The 19,997-nt window shown below is 44.2% G+C and overlaps 1 protein-coding gene and 1 long non-coding RNA gene across 4 annotated transcripts; both read right to left on the reverse strand.

Moving 5' to 3' along the window:
• Positions 1-8,930: 8,930 nt before the first annotated feature.
• samd14 (sterile alpha motif domain containing 14) lies at positions 8,931-15,849 on the reverse strand. Of its 3 annotated transcripts, none has more exons than XM_027018627.3 (9): positions 15,576-15,849; positions 13,518-13,569; positions 11,806-11,963; positions 11,264-11,660; positions 10,888-10,975; positions 10,723-10,791; positions 10,394-10,517; positions 9,870-9,989; positions 8,931-9,199 (listed from the first exon to the last, which is right to left on the reverse strand). In XM_027018627.3, the coding sequence occupies exons 2-9, from the start codon at positions 13,558-13,560 to the stop codon at positions 9,047-9,049; spliced, it is 1,152 nt and encodes a 383-aa protein (XP_026874428.2). In that variant the 5' UTR covers positions 13,561-13,569; positions 15,576-15,849; the 3' UTR covers positions 8,931-9,046. The 3 variants fall into 3 exon arrangements, with proteins under 3 accessions (XP_026874428.2, XP_026874429.2, XP_026874431.2); XM_027018628.3 differs by having other exon boundaries at positions 13,518-13,564; positions 15,576-15,848; XM_027018630.3 differs by lacking the exons at positions 13,518-13,569; positions 15,576-15,849 and adding an exon at positions 12,343-13,460.
• Positions 15,850-16,040: 191 nt separating this feature from the next.
• Positions 16,041-19,860, reverse strand: LOC145651405 (uncharacterized). Its single transcript, XR_014117358.1, has 5 exons — positions 19,639-19,860; positions 17,780-17,996; positions 17,337-17,505; positions 16,650-16,710; positions 16,041-16,318 (listed from the first exon to the last, which is right to left on the reverse strand). It is a non-coding gene; the product is annotated as an uncharacterized LOC145651405 (long non-coding RNA).
• Positions 19,861-19,997: the final 137 nt, after the last annotated feature.

Below are 19,997 nucleotides of genomic sequence, written 5' to 3' on the forward strand. Positions count from 1 at the left end.
GTAACTGTTTTCTATAAGATGGATACTGTAGCTACTGAAATAGCTATTGTGACAATGGCTGCCATAAATGGTGACCCCTTTATATTGGCTAAGTTTCTAACCTTACAGGCTATGACATTTTTAGAGGTAGAAAACCTGGAGTGAAACCTCTGTCTTCTTTTATTTGTGTCATAAGCAAACAGACAAATCCAAATGTTTCTCACTGTTCAAATTCAAATGGAATGTAAAAAGAAGAATTTACTAAGAATTCAATCATTTATGTGTACATATTTTCCCACCCCGCATATTCATCTTCTAAAGTAGAATAAACACAAAACAAAAATGGATAACAGAATGAAACATCTTTGCTAAACATAGGCTAAAAATAGGGTTTAAATGTAATATTCAAAGAATTCAAGACAGTGGCTTAAACATAATTCTATTGCATGCATTTCTTGATAACAGCATTTCTTCTTTTGCATAGTTCCAAAATAGTTACAGGGTTTTTTTGCAAGTTGTGCACCAATGCTTGCTTCCTTTGTGATTTCTTAAGTATTCAAAATGGCATTTCTTGGAAAGAGTGATCTGGCACAACTTCACAAGCATAACCAAAATGCTTAGAAGAGAACTTCAGAAAAGGGTGAAATCACTTGATGATTAAAGAATGAAAAGCCACACTTTATTTAGGCCATCACATTTAGGCATATAGGCTGTCATCAGGTTCGGAGGGAATAAAGATTGTGGCTTAAACACAACCAGCAGAAATGGCAGCGACATCCCTGTCTTGGTAGAAGCTTCCAGTCAGAACAAAGGACGGTTCAGATTCAGCTAATAGGAAGCTTACATACCTGAATTGAACAACCTCAGCTGTTCTAGCATGTTTGTGGGAGAAAAAAAAAAAAACATCAAAAATACATCTTAGGCAAAATTAAAAAGACAAGCCTCCACAGAGATGCACAAACAGACGGACACTCTAAAGACACGCGTTAATGAACGCCTCCTGGTTCATCCCTTCAGGAAATAAGCTTTTCCTGATAAATAAAATCCATGTAGTTACTTTCTTTTCCCTAATGTGGTAAAGGTCGCCTCTTCTGACACCTGAGCAAGACCCTTAACCGTCAATTGCTCAAGTTGTATGCAGTCATAGTTGTAAGTCGCTTTGGATAAAAGTGTCAGCCACATGCCATAAATGTAAATGATATGCAGTTTAAGAGACTGAGATGTTTCCCAAATATATACTCCTCCACATCGGCACTGGATTAAATGTGTAGCATTTTCTGTCCAGTGTGATAAAACCTCTAAAATTCACCAGCTACTCATTTCCACTGCCTATTTATAGCTGTCATTACCAGACAAATTTGAAAAGTATTGCCACTTGAACTGCATTATTTCAGATTGTCTTACGGTATTTCTGTTCTTTGTCCCATTACTCTCCTGTTTTTGGTTGCCTCGTTTGGTTTTGTCTTCCTGTTTAGATTCTTTCTGGATTTCAACCTTGGACTGTTTGTATCTTGATGAGGCGCAACGAGAGTGTGGGAGGAGACTCACCAACGCATCAATCAGCTACAAGGAGCAGGCTGATCAGCACAGTGGTGTGACTCCGGTATACCAATCCAGGGATCAGGTTTGGCTGTATACAAGGGATTTTCCCTCCTCTGGGTCCTGCCATAAGCTGAGCCCTAAATTCATCAGCCCATTCAGAATACTCAAGCATATAAATGATGTCACCTACCAGTTGAATCTACCGCCCCATTACCGGATATCTCGCTCTTTCCATGTGTCTTTGCTCAAGCCTGTGGGTTCAGGTCCGTTGGATGAGGTGTTGTCCAGTGATGCCCCTGCTTCCACCGATTGAGTATGACATGACCATGGTTTACGCAGTACGACGCATCCTGGACTCTAGGAGGAGGGTGTTCTTTCCAGTATTTGGTGGATTGGGAAGGTTTTGGCCCCGAGGAGCAGAGTTTGGTTCCCCGCAGTGGCATCCTGGAACCTGGTCGGCTGTCTGATTTTCACGTCCAGTTCCCAGACAAGCCTGCTCCGAGTCCTAGGGGTCATCCATGGGATCCCGTAACAGCGTGATGGTTTCTGGCTGTGGGGGTGGTGGCCATCACAGGCACCCTTGTTCCTCAGCCATCCCAGACTCCTTGGAGGGGTACCGTCATGCCACCAGTTTCCTTAAAGAACTACAACTCCCAGTATTCAGATGAAGACGAACATCCAGCCAATCACCAACCATACACACGTTAATCATCACCGGACTACTGATATCACCTGCTACTCATTTCCACTGCCTATTTATACTTGTCATCACCAGACACACTTTGCAAAGCATTGCCACTTGAACGGTCAGTGCATACCGAGCGGCATTTCCAATTGTCTTACGGTATTTCTGTTCTTTGTTTGATTGCTCTCCTGCCTTTGCCTACCCTGTTTGGTTTTGTCTGGCTGATTAGATTGTCCTTCTGGATTTCGACTTTGGACTGTTTATATCCTGTTTGTGATGCACTCTGGCTCTGTTAGTTCTATGATTCTCATTCTGACCATTGCCTGTACTTTGACTACTGTGTTGGATTATCCCTTAAAACCACGGCTCATTTTATCTGCGAGTGTCTTGCAGAGTCGTTACAGTGCGACGGTTTTGTGCCTTTTTAGTCATTGTGTCCTCAAATGAATGAATGAACTGGTTCTGAAGCAGTGATATGGACATGTGCTGAGTGAAGCTTCAGACGCCATCGATCATGCGACTTTAATAAGGCGATACAAGCATTGGAACATTGCTTTGTGAAACATCGCTTTATATTTTTTGACGCCAAAAATTGATCTGATTTATTATCTTAATCCAATTTCCTGACTCTTTGGTGGTTTGGGCGCAATTGAGCTCAGCCATCACAATTTTCCTTCTCCCTAACATTTTTACTGATGGGAACGTAAACTGCTGTTCTACTGTCAAGCAGAGATGTATTTTGAGAATTCCTTTGTGTATACTGGTGCACTTCTGAAAGGTGTCTTTAGCTTGTTATGAAGGAGGTGGGTTAAATTCCTTTTATGTTCCTTTTAATTCCATGGATGGAATTAGACCTGCACAGTGTGAAAATGGGAGGGTGTGGTTTGGGTTTGCTATAGTGGGAACTCTACTCTACTCTACTCTACTCTACTCTACTATAAACAAACCGCTACCGTGAGTACTGATGACAGGAATGAACGGTGGGTCCAGTCTTGTCTTCTACCCCAATACCATGATCAGTTCATCTACTGCTATTGCTAAAGCTAACACAGATGCTCAGAGACTGCAGCACAATACATCACTTCATCTACATAACAGATTTGAACCACTGCAAAGCCTCACAAAGAAAAAAAAGTCAATCAAACAATCAATCAAAATTCATTTATATAGCGCTTTTTACAACAGATGTTGTCACAAAAGGGCTTTACAAATGTCGAAGCCCCCAGTGAGCAAGCCAAGGGCAACAGTGGCATGGAAAACTCCCAATAGAGCACGAGGAAGAAACCTTGAGAGGAACCCAGACTCAAAGGGGGGCGCCTATCCTCCTCTGGCCAACAACGGTCACCACAATAATAATTTTAGGAGAAAAAGAAATAAAAATTGAAAAAATAAGCAATTAATGTCAAGTCCAACTTTCTAAATGTGCTGCTCTCTGTTGTAAGGTGTACCTGTGTCTGAGACCCGTCCCGCAAGAGAACGCCCATTAAGGGCAACGGAGAGTAGTTGGCTGGGGTGGCGTGTGGTGGGCTACAGCAGGGGGTATCAGAGGGTGGTAGGAGTAGCCTTGGCAGCTGAGACGGGATGAGGCTCAGAAACAACATCACGACATCAGGGGTAGGTGTACCTCGGCAGAAAGAGAGACTAGATTAGGCATGTCCAGGTACGAGGGTGTGTAAATTAGAGAATTATAACGTGCAATGATGGACTCCAGCAGATCTAAAGCACAGCTAAAAGGAAAGATCCAGCTAGGTAAGATTTAAACCAGGAAAGAGCTGTTCCCCTAATCCGAACAATATTTTCAAATCAATCTAGTAAAATGTTGTGATCTATAGTGTCAAATGCTGCACTCAGATCAAGCAATATAAGCAAAGAGACATAACCCTGGTCAGAAGCCAACACCAGGTCATTAACTACTTTAATTAGTGCTGATCCTTAATGTGATTCGGCTTCAACCCTGAATGAAAAACTTCATGTATCTGGTTATCGATTCAGATATGAGTTTAGCTGCTGAGCTACAGCATTTTCAAGGATCTTGGAAATAAATGAAAGTTTTCATATCGGCCTGTAGTTTGACAGTTGACATGGGTCGAGGTTAGATTTTTTTAGTAAGTGGCTTGATTACTGCTAAATTGAATGATTTAGGTATATAGCCAATGTTCAAGGAGGAGTTTATTAAATTCAGTAAAGGTTCAATTACTTCAGGTAGGATTTCCTTAAGAAAGTGTGTGGGCAGTGAATCTAGTAAGCAAGTGGATGATTTTGAGCACAAGATCAAAGATGTAAGTTCTGGCTCTTGGAAAGGTGTAAAGGATTCTAGAGTTGTTTTTGCCGTGGCTGTTCTGATCTCTAAGTAGCTGCCCGATGTCACGTTAAAACTCTTAATGTAATCTCTAATGTGCTTCATTTTCTCATTAAAGAAATTCATGAACTCTGTTTGATATAAACTGAGCGTTGGTGTCAGATGTATTCCTAGTTAGATATGCAATTGTACTAAATAGAAATCTAGGATTATTTTTGTTATTTTCTTTTAGGGTCCAGAGATAACCTGTTGGAGCAGTAATAAATGCCTTTCTATACTTGAGAAGGCTCTCCTTCCATGCAAGCTGGAAGACTACAAGAATAAGAATAAACTTTTTTTATTCTTAAGTGGCGCAACATCATTGATTGTGCAGAGGAATACTGATTCTAAGCATTCAGTCATTTGATCTGAGTCACAAATGATAAGTCTGGGAGATTCGCAATAAGTCTAAATGCAGTGGCTGGCGTGATCGTGCATCTGGTGTGGTAGTGAGGTGAGGTTACTATATTTTGGCTCATACGTAGTATAACTACATTCTCTACGTCTACATCGTATGTCAGTACTAATTCAAGCGAATGTTCACCAGAGTGTGTGGGTTCTCATTTGGTGAAACCAATTGATTCTAATACAGAACTAAAGGCCAATTTCAGAGGGTCTATCAAAGTGAATATTGAAATCACCAACAATAATGGCTCCTTCAACTAGAGTGACTAGATTAGAGAGCAAATCTGCAAATTCCTTTAATAAATTCTGAATAGGGTCCTTGTGGCCTGTAGATGCCGATTACTGGAAGAAGCTTGGTGGGCTTCTTATCGCTGTCTACATCATTTATGCTAGTAAAAAAAATTTCAAATCATAACCAGCTTTCTGGTTTATGCCTAATGTGTCAGTATAAATAACCGCAATGCCGCCTCCACAGCCAGCTAGACGAGGGCGATGTACATAGCTGCAGCCAGAAGGACACGTTTTGTTTAAAGCTCATGTACTCATTTGGCTTGATCCAGGTTTCTGTTAGACAAAGTACATTAAATCTATGATCTGTTAGGATTTAATTTATTATGAGCGCTTTAGATGTTAGGGATTTAACATTTAGTAAACCCAACTTTAGATGAAAGGTGCAGGCAGTGTTTTGTGAATCAGTTACTCTAATGCTAATTAGGTTATTCAGACATGTTTTTCTTTGTTTTCTGCACTTCTGTTTAGCTCGGGGAATAGACACAGTGTCAATATGGTGAACCTCGGGTGATGTCACGTAGCGACCAGCAGATGGTTGGTTTAGCCTCTTTGTCTGCTGCCTGCACTCCACTCTGGACTGTCATAGATTAAGTAGGAAAGGAGAGCAGCGCCCTCTCTGGTAGGATGGATACCATTCCGCTCTAAAAGGCCGGGCTTGCCCTCGAATGTGTTCCAATTATCTATAAACCCCACATTGTTTTGTGAGCACCACTTGGACACCCAGCAGTTAGAGCAGTGCTCTAGCTTGCATAGCCAAGCAGATATTGAATTAAATCGGCAAATTTGCCCACGTTTATGATATTGCGCAATTGTGATGTCATTGATCATGCCACGAGCCGGAATTTCAACCTGTCGCAAATTTGCAAATTGACGAAATTCAACCACTTTTCTGACACACCTAGCTAAGTAACAGCAATTCAAAAGAGTTCGTCTTCTAGAAAAGAGTTCGTCTTCTAGAAAAGAGTTCGTTTCTAGAATTAATTTGCATTAATTTCTGATCACATTTCCTTTAAACAAGACATCATTGGCCTAATGGCAGGTGTTGAAGCTCGTGGCTCATCTGGCTTTTCACAGATGGCGAACAGTAACTTCATTTGCCCGACATTAGTCCGGTAATGTGATTTGACCGACATTTGTCCTTCCTTGACTTGATTCGGTACCTTCTTGTCCTAGTTACCCATGGGCGCACATTCACACCCTCCTTTTAACAATTCACAATAATTACAATATGACCATTGCTTTACACACACAAAAAAAAAAAAACTGCAGAAAAGGTATATTTAAGTTCCTCAAGGTACAAACTATATACGAGTACCCTAACAAGTATGACAGTCATCCTTAAGGTTTAAGTTGTACCTTAAATCAATGATAAAGGTATATTGCATATATTTTTGAGGTGATAACTATATAATAATATAGTTTTTATATTAACTTGAAAAATCAAAGCAAGCCAAGCTTTGACAGAATGCAGAATAAACTGCATAGATAAGAAAATTTATTAGGTACTGGACAAATTATTTGTCAAAATGATATAAATAGCATTTAATTAATATTTATGACATAATTTCTATCTTATTTACATTCTTATTTAGTTCATATTAAATACTTATTTGGCCAAATGTTTGTGGACACACCTTATTCAGGGTTCCTTCTGAAATCAAGGAAATTAAGAGTGAGTGTTAATAGTGTGTGGTGTGAAAAACCTTGGAGGGACTTCATAAAAACATCGGCTTGGTCATCTTTGTTTTTACATGTTCATCATCACTTTTCAGGAAGTTTCATGGAAAAAAAAGTAATGGTATTCTAAAATACTGAAACAGGAAAGGGATCAGTTTTAGCCTGCAACATGATACGCAATAAATATGTCTTTCCAAAATTACACACCTGTGTATAATTTGACTCCAACAGACAGGTCGGTTAAGGCTTTGAATTGCTCACTTACAGTGAGGGGACCATAAAGCGAACAGAACAAGCTACTTTAGTTCACAAGCTACACTGTCTGTTTAGCGTTAAATTTTCCTGAGTGAGGCTTCCTAGTTTAATGCTGCAAACATTACGTTCAATCCCAGTGTTAAACTTGCCCGGATAAACGGTTGTCCAGATGTTCAATACAATTTACCTTCGTCCACAAAGGTTAAGGATGTTAGACTAAATAATAGTAGTTTAACTACTACCATAGATTAAATGATCATTTGAGAGTTATAATTTTACAATATTAATTAGTTTCAATCATCACACACACAGGTACACGCACACACGCACACTAAAAGTCAATCAATCAATCATAACATGGGGTGCAGCTTAGTCCTGTTTGGCTTCAGTTCATGTACCACTGGAATATGATTCTCAACAGTCTTCGCTGGCTCGAAACCCCTTGATTTTAAAGTTAAAGCATCTGTGTTGGTGCTCTAGCAAAACCGCAAAACTGTGTAGATTTGGGTGAAATCTGCATAGAACAGTATCCGTGGCAACTGTCAGTAGCCTGTAACCTGGAACTCGGTTTATTGCTGTTTTGCCCCCTACTTGAATAACAGAGACTAGTTATTTTTATAATGGAGGATTTTTTCATTCTATTATAATCCAAGGTAATTTAAATTTATACCTTATACATTCATTTATTGGGTTGGTGGAAGCCAATATGTTTAACACCCCTGATTTAGAGGCTCTATTGGTTGTCTTTCTTTCTTCAGCTACTAGATCATGCTACAGAGACCAAACAGCACTGTTTTTCTACATATTTGCTGTTTCCTACCAAATATCATATAGACAGCATTCCAACTGTATACTATTTACTAATACTAACAAGTTTTTGATAACAAGTATGTAGTACGTAGTGTAGTTAAAAATGTAAAATTTGAGTATACTCAAAAATCCAAGATGCGCACTTAGAACTGGTGGGTTTTTGAGTACGGTTTGAATGGACACTATTGTCCCATAACGCAATGCAAAACGGAAAAGAAGGAGCTACCGCGAAAGCCCATTCCTGGTCACATGCCAGTGAACCATCGAGTCTATCGATCCCACAGAGGGGGCGTCTACAATCCATATGCAATATCACCATTTACTGCGGTAAACGTGTGAAGGCTGTGCTTTAACTCAGAAAAAAAAAAAACTGTCTAAAAAGAAAACTGGAACTTAAACATACGATGACAAACTTCTTTGTCATCATATGTCAAAAAGCATCGTCAATTTACTTTTTTTATTTGATCAAATAAAATATTTAACAAGTTGTAGCTTACAATTACGTATGCTAGCATAGCAACGCTTCATCGCTGTCAGTACGAAACGAAGTAGTAATATTTTGTGTATTAACTCGCCAAACCTGTACTATTAGTATCAGTTTACATTCTGTACCTTATAGTATTAGTGTGTAGTACGTGGGATGCAGCGATAGTCATTTATTATAGCCTGTGTAGTTTAGGCCATCTTAAAGAGAGCGTTCACTTTAACTGATATTTCCACATACCGTCTTTTTTGAATGGCGGCTTAACAAAATTTCTGAATTCATTTGTAGTTTATTAAAAGTGTTTATTGAGCCATTTTCCAGTCAAACAGATTCAAAAGCCCCAATAAGAGTTAACATTGTCTGCACCACAATAATAATAATAATAATAATAATAATAATAATAATAATAATAACAATAATAATAATAATAATAATAATAAGACCTGTACATCTGCAAAACCGAATGAGGAGCAAAGCTTCTCCCTTATCAGTTGCACTGTGATGGATTTTTGCGTTGTTTTTTTGTTCCCTGCCGTCTGCGTGGGCCAACAGCCTCACCCCCCCCAACGGTGCACTGCGGTCACGTGGTCAGTAGCTTCTGGCCGTCTTCCTTGTGCCCGCCGTCCCTGTTACGGTGGACACCATTCTGCCTTTCTCCCCGGTCTCGTCCGCTGGTTGAAAACGGGAGGATGACCTTCTTCTGGGGCAAAGCCGGTCCTGCGCCTCCACATCCCTGCGAAGAAACGGGTGAAACGCTGCACACTGCACTGGAATGCGTTTGTCCTTGGTGTCTGCGTGTATGCCCTCTCCACACATATATCCTGCAGTTATACAAGTGTTTCCTTAAGGAAGGATGACTGTATTGTTATCTGCGTTTATAACAGAGGACGTGAGGTGTAACTTCATTTCCGTTTTTATCAACATAAAAACAGCATCTTTTTTTTTAATTCATTATAATAAAGCAAGTGTATTCAGGTTTGGACCCTTTATGAACTAATTTTGAGTAAAGATCTTCTAGAAGTCACTTCCCAGGTTCTGTCCTCAAAAGACAAAAAAGGAGAAGCCAAGGACACAATTCAACCGATCCAGATTTATCCTGATAAGCACTCTGCTACATGACATCAGTTCAGCGTCGTCTCTCAAAGTGTATGCTAGCCCTTTTTCGTTCTGTCCTGGTGTTCACGCCTTGACTTCCAGAGGAAGGAGACCCTGGGCTGTTTGTGTAACAAGACACTGGCTCGCTGCTTTTGATTGTGACACTTCAGTGTCAAAATTTCACTTTGTGAATTTTGGGGACGCTGTGAGCCGTCTGGGTTTCTGATGCTGTGCAGAGCCCCTCCCCAGGGGAGCGGAGTCTGGTGTGAGGATGCTCTGGCCTGTCTGTACCTCAGCTTTGTGCTCACCTCCTCCGCCCGGGGGTCCCCCAGGCTGCGGTACGGCTGGGAGCGCTCCGGCCTGCCGGGTCTCCCAGGGACCTCCAGGAGACTGGCAGAGGGCTCAGACTCCTCCTCCTGGCTTGAGCCCTTTCAGAGGAGAGAACAGATGGTGATCAGGATCCCTCGTAAGCGCGTGAATCCCCTGGTTCTCCCTCCGAGCCCTAGGAACACCATGCACACTGCACTGTGTGTGTTTGTGTGCTTTCTCTTCTCTAACAGCTTAAAATCTGCTTTAAATGTTTTATTTTAAATGACAAAAGTGCAAGAATGTCAACCCTGACATACAGGACACACAAACACACACACACACACACCAAAATCTCCAGTAATCTTACAGTGCTCATTTGAGTCCATCTGGACTGAATTAGCATGCCTTCAACATTAGCAATGTTCCGTTGTGCCGTGTGTTTATATTCTAGATCTGCATGCTAAAAGCAGTTTGCCCTTTTGACATTAAGCAGTGAGGAAGGAGTGGGAGGGAGGGGTGTTACCTCGGAGAGTATTTTGGATGTCTTGGGGGAGCTGGAGGAGCGAAGTCTGTCACTGAACCAGGAGAAAGGCACAAATGGAGGGCCGGAGGAACGCGAGGAACGCGCCTCTGTTCTCTCAGTCTCCCTGTAGCACGCACACACACACACACACACACACCGGATGCTGATCAGAATAAACACATTAAAATATGCCTAGGCAGCAAAATGTCATATTAACTTTCGCAGGGCAAACGGGTTCTCACACACAAATGCTCTCTCTCTCTCTCTCTCTCACACACACACACACGCGCGCGCAAACACACACATACGCACAGAGAGTCCTGTCATACCGATTTCCTGCAGACAGTCTGTTGCTTCTGTCCTTCCGAACCTTCCCATATGTGCGACGCAAGGTGACCCTGCACAGAGTCCATACAACGGCCCCGGGTCAGGCGGGGCCCCAGAGCAGAGCGGTCAGGCACACGCTGTCCCACACTGGGCCAAGTGCCACTCACCCCAGGTTGAGGAAACTCCGCCTGGTCTTCTTGTCCAGTAGCACAGTGGGGCTGCCCGGTTCATCAGACCCGAAGTCATGACTGTCGTCTGAACACACGATGGGGCAAAAATTAAAAAATAAAAAAATTATATATATATATATATATATATATATGGGAGAATGCCAGAATATTGTTTTTTTTCCCTCTGCTTTCCTGAAAATATTCTGTCCTAGCCACGCCCTCCTGGTGCCGTTCCTGAAGCCCTGGACTCCGCCCACCCTCATCATGCCACACCCACCTATCAGCGTTGGCACCTGTTCCCCATATGTTTCCCTGATCTCCTGTCAATAAAAAAAATGCAGATTAGCACTAGAAACCCTTCCTTGTGGTTTACCTTCACTCTGGGAGTGGTCCGTCTGGCGCGGGAGAGAAGGGTCCCCCTCGTGCAACCGGACCCGGTTCCCCTGGCGAAGGTGGGCCGGGGAGGAGTTTTCCGACCTGCTGCAGGGCCGGCCGGAGAAGCCAGAGGCAGCTGGGAGCAGGGCCTCCTGAGAGGAGGTGCTCAGCCTCCCTGTCCCCTGCTCCTGAGAGGAGGTGCTCAGCAAGTGCCTGTGCATCCCTGGCCCCTGTTCCTCCGCCCGCATCTCCGGCGTAACAGGGCACAGGTCTGGTGCCAAGCCTCTGTCCCTCCGCGCAGGAGAAGAGGAGAGACAAAGGTCTGGGGAAGGAGAGGAGCGGCCGAAGGAGGCGTGGAGAGGAGCGCAGGAGGTGGGCACGGCGCCGCTGATACTCTGGAGCGCACGCAATCAATCGACAGAGACCAGCAAATAGCAACGCATGTTAGTGAAGTGAAAATCCACAATACGCCATGTTTGAAAACACACGTACACACACATAAATACGCGCGCACATACAGCCACAGGTACGCACACACACCTTTCCGTCAAGGCTGTCTTCGCCCTCCATAGAACTCAGACTGTCTCTGAGGCGGGACCTGGAGGGGCGGTGCCGCCTCGTTTTGATTGACAGTTGTGCTTTAGCTTTTTGCAGACTGCTGTCCAATCTCTGTGTCTCAGGCACGGCTTCTGTCAAGTCTTAACCGGAGAACAATTTAAGAGACATGAACAGTAGGACACTTTGCTAGTGCAAATTAAACCATTCAAATCTGCTGATAAGAAATGGCTCATCATACATGCCCACAGCTCCTAAGATAGTTCAAGCACAGGCAAGTGCACACACACACACACACACACGGTCATTACAGCCCATAAAGCCCAGTGATACCATAAGACAGACCTGAGGTCCTATTAAGCTGTCACCAGCCACAGATTTCTAATGTGAATAGTATGAGGCTAGCCCTCATACACATTATGCGTGTTAGTGTGTGTGTGTGTGTGTGTGTGTGTGAGAGAGAGAGAGAGAGAGAGAGAGAGAGAGAGTGTCTGCATGTAAAAAACCCAGATTGGAGATGACCTGTTTGCGTGACCCCAAGTCATCACTGACACATGGCCCAGCAGGTTGTGTGGAATGAGCTGTGCCCCGGAGCCTAGCTCTTACAGCCCAGATGATTTATGAATGAAGGGGGACACACTTTAGGATCAGACTGGCCTGCGATCAGCCCCGTGGCACATTTCAGTGCAGCAACCACCAGTAAAGGTCAGACCCCACTTCTTCTATAATGAAACATGCGTTAGCATTCATCCATGTAAATGTATCACAACATAACAGTGTAAATGTATCACAATGTATCAGTGTGAATGTATCACAGTGTACGTTTACATTTACAGCATTTGGCTGATGCATTTATCCAAAGCGACTCACAATTATGAGTGAGTGCAACTAGAGCAATTGAGGGTTAAGGGTCTTGCTCAGGGGCCCAACAGTGGCAACTTGGCAGTGGTGGGGCTTGAACCAGCGACCTTCCGATTACAAGTTAAGTACCTTATTTTTCACAATGTATCAGTGCGAATGTATCACAAGCCGTGATGTTGATTCCGAAGGAAATCAAAAGAGTTACCATGCTTCTTCCTAAAAAGACACCCTGCCTTAGCCTCTGGGATCAATATCAGGGAATTGCTGGCAGTCAGAAGCCATACAGTTCACAGGGGAAAGTAAAACAATCGATTGTATCCAGCCATCAGTGAGGCGAGCAGTCCGGACAGGATGCCTCTTGAGGCAAAAACATATGTCTCCGTTACAGAGTTTAGTGCTGGTGTTTTAAAGGCCGGTACTTTACAGATTACAGATCTTACAATCACAAAGAGGGAGCGTGAGCTGGTGCCGCAATTCCCAGCCAACCCTCTGGAACTCTCCGAACATACCCAAATTTGGGAATTGTAAGCTGAGGCGCTCCCTGGTCTACAGGACCATTTCCAGAGTCGTGAACACAGGGCGGTGTTACAAACCGGCTTGAGGCAGGACGCGCGGAAACCGACAGACGTGGCGTTCCGTTTCCGAAGGCGCTAAATTACCGGTAAGGATTGCAACGAGGGGGAATGTTTCGCATTTCCTGGTCAGACTATCAGCCGCACAGCCTGTGGGGGTGGGGCGGGTGGGCTGCACCCAGCCCATAATGCACTCTGAGTGTGTGTAAATTAAGGACCTGGGCAGCGGACTAATGGAGAGGGGGGGGAGCTGAGGTCACTCACCAAACACGTCTTCCTCGGTCTCTGCCAGCCGGGTGGAGGACATGGCCCTGCGCTTGGGAGATGGAGGAAAATCAGGGATCAGAAACAGCATCCATATAGGACTGTGAAACAAGTCATAATTATTCATTCATTTGTTTGTTTGTTTGTTTATCAGTAAGTCTTTGAAAATTATAGACACGTTAAGGTGTTCCGTATGCTTCTTGTCCACTTTAGCTGATCAGCTCTCTCTCTCTCATGCACACACACACACACAGATGGAGAGTGGAAGGCACCCACACTGTGCCCACTGAAAGCAGCATGGCCTCTGATCCATCTGGTGCCCAGGACCTCTGCGGGCACCGGGCAGCGTGGGCACCCTCTCCCAGACCCACGCACCAAACCCTCGCATGAGCAACAAACACCATCATGAACACCATCGCCGTAAACACCATCGGCAGCAAATACCAGACCTTTGGTTCTAATACTACTACTCTTTATCCATAATGATTCTCCTCACTGAAAGGCCAGATGGAAGGGTGTCTTGGTATATGATACTCCAAGACAACAGCCACTAAAGGCTGTAAAACACATCTGGGCTTGTAGCTTGGTGGAGTTTACAGCCAGGTAATGAAGACACTGCTGAAATCTTCATGAGGAGACCAGTTTGGTCATTACAGACATCCACTCCCATTCTCATTCCCAAAGAGTGTCAGCACTTGGAATATATATGCACAGGCTGGGTGTATGTGTGTATGTATGTAAATGTGTATTTATCTACCTAAGTAGTCATTCCCTCTGAGTGCTCTTCATGGGTGGTTTTGTCTGTCTGTCTGTCTGCTTGTCTGGCTGCGGTCTGGTTTGTTTCCTGTATTAGTGCAAAGTGGGTGTGTCTGTGTCTCCTCCATAGCTAAGGGCAGTCATGGCCTTTGCAAGAGGTTAAACATTCATGAATTCATTACACACATGTACACACACACACACACACACTCTAGGTGACAGGGCATAGCACATTCTGGTTGGGGGTACCTTTTTCATTCTCTTTTCTTTGTGTGTGTGTGTGTGTGTGTGTGTGTGTGTGTGTGTGTGTGTGTGTGTGTGTGTGTGTGTGTGTATGTGTGGATGTATAAAAGTTATTGCTGGCAATTTCTTTCTGTCAGGGGAATAGATTCAATATGGATTACAATAAGATCTTAACTCTCACTGAAGCTCCCACAATGCACCGGTGCACCTCTGATATGAAATTAATGACCCTAAAAGCACCTACATGCACATGCATGCACATACACACACACACACACACTCACGGAAAGAGCCTCCATCTATGAGAATTAGGGGAACAAGTCTGCTAAGTAGCTGACAGGCAGGAAAAAGCAATAGCAAACAAATCAATACGGAGACAGACGAAGATAAAACCGACCACTGCCTGCAACAGCAAAATGGACACTCATCCTCACAGAGACACTAGTACGGACACAGCGCCACACGTCCCTGCGTAACAGGATGGTGGGCCGAGGGAGCAGAAGATGAGATCAGACTGCAGACAATGCGTTAGCTAAGGAGAGTGGGACCCAGGGGTCCCGGGACATGTCCCCCTCCAAAAAGTTCCAAACAGAGTTTTGGGTCCAAGAGCCACGTGCTAACAGCACCATCACGAAGAGAAACACATAATGTTTGATGAGCTTCGAGTCTAAATGGTCTCAAACGGAAACAGTTTGTTTACTTTTGATTGTTTGTGAACACAGGAGTGGGAAGCCCCGCCCTATTTATTCACAACAAACTGAGGCTTTTCAAATCCTGCGTTAGAGGATCATTAGGAAAGACGCTGTCATTCTGACATGAGGAAAACACTTCGTACTCCTGCACACAGCTCCGAACAAAGCTTTAAATGTTAGAAATCCTCTAAAAACTACAAAACAACACAAGGGACTTGTTGAGAGTACCTCCTGCAGGACCTACTCCCAGCGAAGAGAACATCTCTCTTACTAACCTGACAGGCAGTACACAAAGAGATGAAAAATCATGAATCTTTCATGAAAGGAAATGGAACAGCAGGTGGAGGGAGATGTGAAGTGGACCCACCTCTTGTCACTAGTGTATCCTGCGCAGGAGCTCAGCTTCTGGGACACAGCGGCATGCCTGTCCCCTGCCTGCCCTCCAGATGCCGGAGGACTCCCGTCTCCGGACAAACTCCAATTTGCGGTGCAACGGAATTGCGTGCGCTCGCACGCTTACACGTGTGCACAAGACGCGCGCGCACGCCCTTCAGAAGAAGAGCATCAGGCGCTCGTGCCCAAAGGCAAAGATGAAATGAATGAGAGTGGGGAGAGGGAACGTGAGTGAGAGAGGGAGAGTGGGATGGAGAGAGAGAGAGAGGGAGAGTGGGATGGAGAGAGAGAGAGAGAGAGAGGGAGAGTGGGATGGAGAGAGAGAGAGGGAGGGGGGGAGGGAGAGAGAGAGGGAGGGGGGAGGGAGAGAGAGAGGGGGGGAGGGAGAGAGAGAGAGGGAGGGGGGAGGGAGAGAGAGGGAGAGTGGGAGGGGGGGAGAGAGAGGGAGGGTAATTGGAAAGGAGGAGGGGTAGATAGAGTGGGGGGGGGATCAGACACACATCATGCACATGAATCAAGTGTTACTACACATCCGGCCTCTGTATCCAGGCAACATTGTCATCAGAGGAAAAGCTCTGGACACAGCCCTGTAGAAGGGCGTGGTACACGCTGGCAGTTTACTGCCTTTCTTCATAGATGGGGTCTAACTCGCCCACGGTCCACTGGGAAACACAGTACCAATTCCAGACGTGTTCACCTCACGATGGCTTCTGGAATCTGTTGAGATTATTGCAAGGCCAACAGGCAATAAGTTTACGCAAAGGCGCATGGTGTGTGTGTGTGTGTGTGTGTGTGTGTGTGTGTGTGTGTGTGTGTGTGTGTGTGTGTGTGTGTGTTAATTATGTATTTTTTCCAGGTGGCTATCGTCTTTGCAACAATTGAACACAAAAAGAAAAAGAATTATCTTTTAAAATTACATTTAACTGTGACCTTTGTCAATAATGTATAATAATATTACAGTAATATGTTAACATCATCTAAGGTTCTCACTGTGGGCGCTCGCACTCGGGGTTCAGAGCTAGAGATCCAGATCACAGCCTGACCATACCTGAAATTTGGCTCTTCCAGTTACCTCCCAGTTCTCTGTTTGAGTCCGCAGGGTTCAGCTGCTGCCAAAACAAAAGGGTTTCACAAGTGTAACTGGCCAGGTGAATTCAACATGCTTACCACTAGGGGTCAGTATGTCCTAAAATAATCGATTTTGAGGGGGGGTGGATTGGCAGCACACTAACCGAGTTTATCCCAGTAGTCTAATTTCTCTGAGCACAATCTTGGAATTCTAGACCCTGTCAGTAGATTCTTCCAACTGCACATGGTCTGATCTTTATAGCCGACTAACATTAGCCAGGTAATACAGTACGTGAGTGACGATAATTCAAATGAATACACATTATTTCTGCCAATAATAATATTATCCAACTATATTACTGTGGAACCTGAGCCATTTTGAGTGCTGAGGTAGATGTGTTTAGTAGGCACGTAGCACTCCATGGCGGACAGGATGAGCCCAGTGGACATATACAAGCGCTTAGCCGCTGCTGCAGTACCTGGAAAATCAGCCCATTCCCCCAAATCTGGCCCATTGCCTGTACCACCGCTGTGGACTGGCTTGCATGTTCCTAGAATCCCACTTTTTCCTAGTATTCTGTGTATTCCCAGAGCACCATCGGTCCAGCTATAAATATGTGATTATTTTTCACCTGAGACTGCTACCCAAAATAATGTAAATGAATACCTGCCGTTTCCCATAATCCCCCTAAGCAGCCCCTGAGTGTGAAGCATATGGCGAGAGCAGATCGGAAAGGCGGGCGGTTGAGTGGGCGTCTCCGGCTCGGCGTTCACGGGGGCTTCGTGTAAATGGGCTGCAGGTTCCTCTGTTTGCGGGTGCACAGAGACTGTTCAGCCTTTCAGATATGGAAAATGTATCATGGAGCTTTCAGCAAACTAATGGCTATGACAGAGGTGCATGGAAAATGAACGGAAAACAGAAAAGGAGTGCATGAACCCTTAGAATTTTCCCGGCGTCATCTCGTGTTAACCCACATTAACCCAAGTTAACCCCCAATAATCCACATTAATTAGCCTTTCATTTTTAGTTGCTTGGGGCTTTTTTGTGACTAAAGGTTTTCATAGCATTCTCAGAAGACGCCAGTCTGCACCGCCCAAAAGATGGATCACCTTGCCATGGCGAGCCTCCACTCTGGCTAACCACAGCACACTCCGTTCCTCAGACTTCTCTTGGAATGTAGCTGACAGAGGCTGGTTGTTATGCCAACCCTATACAGGATCAACACTCATACAGCAAAGGATTTGGGGTCATACATTTGTTTTCTCCTTCAGCCCATCAGATCTTGACATCTTATTTGACATCTCAACGTGGATAAGTGTCCATCATCTAAAATTGAAACCCAGAAAGACAGACTGTTAGATATTCTTGGCAACAACATGGTCCTGGACAATCAGCTGGTCTGGACAATCAGCTGGTCATGGATATGGTGATGGACAATCAGCTGGTCCTGGATAATCAGCTGGTCCTGGATATGGATATGTTCTCCCCAATAATTCCATTATATTCATATAATGTGTTAGGTTGGGTGATGTGCGCAATGTTCCCACCCCACCCCACCCCAAAGGTTTAAATGAAACCTATCCCAATGGTCCTGGACAATCAGCTGGTCCTGGAGAATCAGCATGTCCTGGGTGTGGTCCTGGACAATCAGCTGGTCCTAGGCGTGATCCTGAAGAATCAGTTATCATTCTTTGCCCCTGTTACTATCATGATTCTGACATGCAGGCTTCTCTAATGGAACATCAGGATGATTTGCTCATTTCTTCCGCTCTGTTGTTTGTCCCTCATCATCTAAAGACTGGACAGCTGCAGCTCACACTTTCTCTTTCACTGTACATGCCACCTGACCCTTACAGCTGATCCAGAGTGATCGTACAGCCCCCAGACCCTTACAGCTGATCCAGAGTGATCGTACAGCCACCAGACCCTTACAGCTGATCCAGAGTGATCATACAGCCCCCAGACCCTTACAGCTGATCCAGAGTGATCGTACAGCCCCCAGACCCTTACAGCTGATCCAGAGTGATCGTACAGCCCCCAGACCCTTACAGCTGATCCAGAGTGATTGTACAGCCACCCGACCCTTACAGCTGATCCAGAGTGATCGTACAGCCCCCAGACCCTTACAGCTGATCTAGAGTGCAGCTGCATGACTCATATTCAGCCTTCCCAAGTTCACACACATCGCTCCACTGCTGCGTTCCCTCAGCGGGCTTCCTGTAGTCACCAGATCTAAAATCCTAACACTTGCCCACAAAGCTGTACCAGCCCCCCTCCTCCCTGAAAGCACTAGTGTAACCCCACACAATATCTCCATTCCTCAAGTACAGCTTGGCTTAAAGATGCAATAAGTGATAAGTGATTATTAAGTGATTCATTATTATTTTTACATTTTTTTTCTATAAAGTGCAGCTCACATGAGAAACAAACTGCTTTATAGTCCTCAAATTAACCAGTTTATGCTCCATAGAGTGGGTCCCCCACACAGAGGCCTTGTTTAAATAGATTTAGTACACAATCTCTAAAACATCCAGGCCACTAGGTGTTAGTGTAATAATGTTTATGTTCCAAAATGTGAATACAAAAGGAAGAATAATTGAGAAAATGGCTCCATTAGACCACTGCCCCTCAAGAGTCAGGGAAGACATGCCTCAAGATACATTCAGTGTATAGCGTCCCGGTAGTCTGTATTAGCACCATACAGTCTATGATTAACAACCAGATAGTCTGTACTAGCACCATACACAGACTACGACTATCACCCAGATAGTCTGTACTAGCACCATGCAGAGTCTACGACTACCATCCAGTCTGTACTAGCACCATGCACAGTCTACGACTACCATCCAGATAGTCTGTACTAGCACCATACAGTCTACAACTACCATCCAGATGGTGGAATGAAGTCACACTACTTGTTTGCACATCAGAGATCTTTGCTGTCTTCAAATATAGACTAAAGGCTTACCTCTTCAAGAAACGCTTGAATCAAGGCATTTGATTTATCATAAATCCTGCGCTTAAACAAACAGAGAGAGTACTGTAGTAAAAAGAAAAAAAAAAGTAGAGGTAGAAAAGTATTATTTATATTATTAAATATAGGTAACATATATAATAATATATAATTATTATGAAGTTCAAAGTTTCTATAACAATAGCGTTTGAACTTTGCATCCTTTCCTATTAATATTTTATGCGTTGCGTGTGGACGTAGATTTAGTTCTTCATTGGGTGAAGAATATGGAAATCGGAAGGACGTGAATGACGCAATAAGTCAGCCCAACCGCCTCTTCACTCTGATTGGCTTTTCATCTTGGCGCGAGGAAG

This window comes from Electrophorus electricus, chromosome 15 (assembly GCF_041902795.1).
Source record: "Electrophorus electricus isolate QZ-2024a chromosome 15, ASM4190279v1, whole genome shotgun sequence".
Lineage (NCBI taxonomy): Eukaryota > Metazoa > Chordata > Actinopteri > Gymnotiformes > Gymnotidae > Electrophorus > Electrophorus electricus.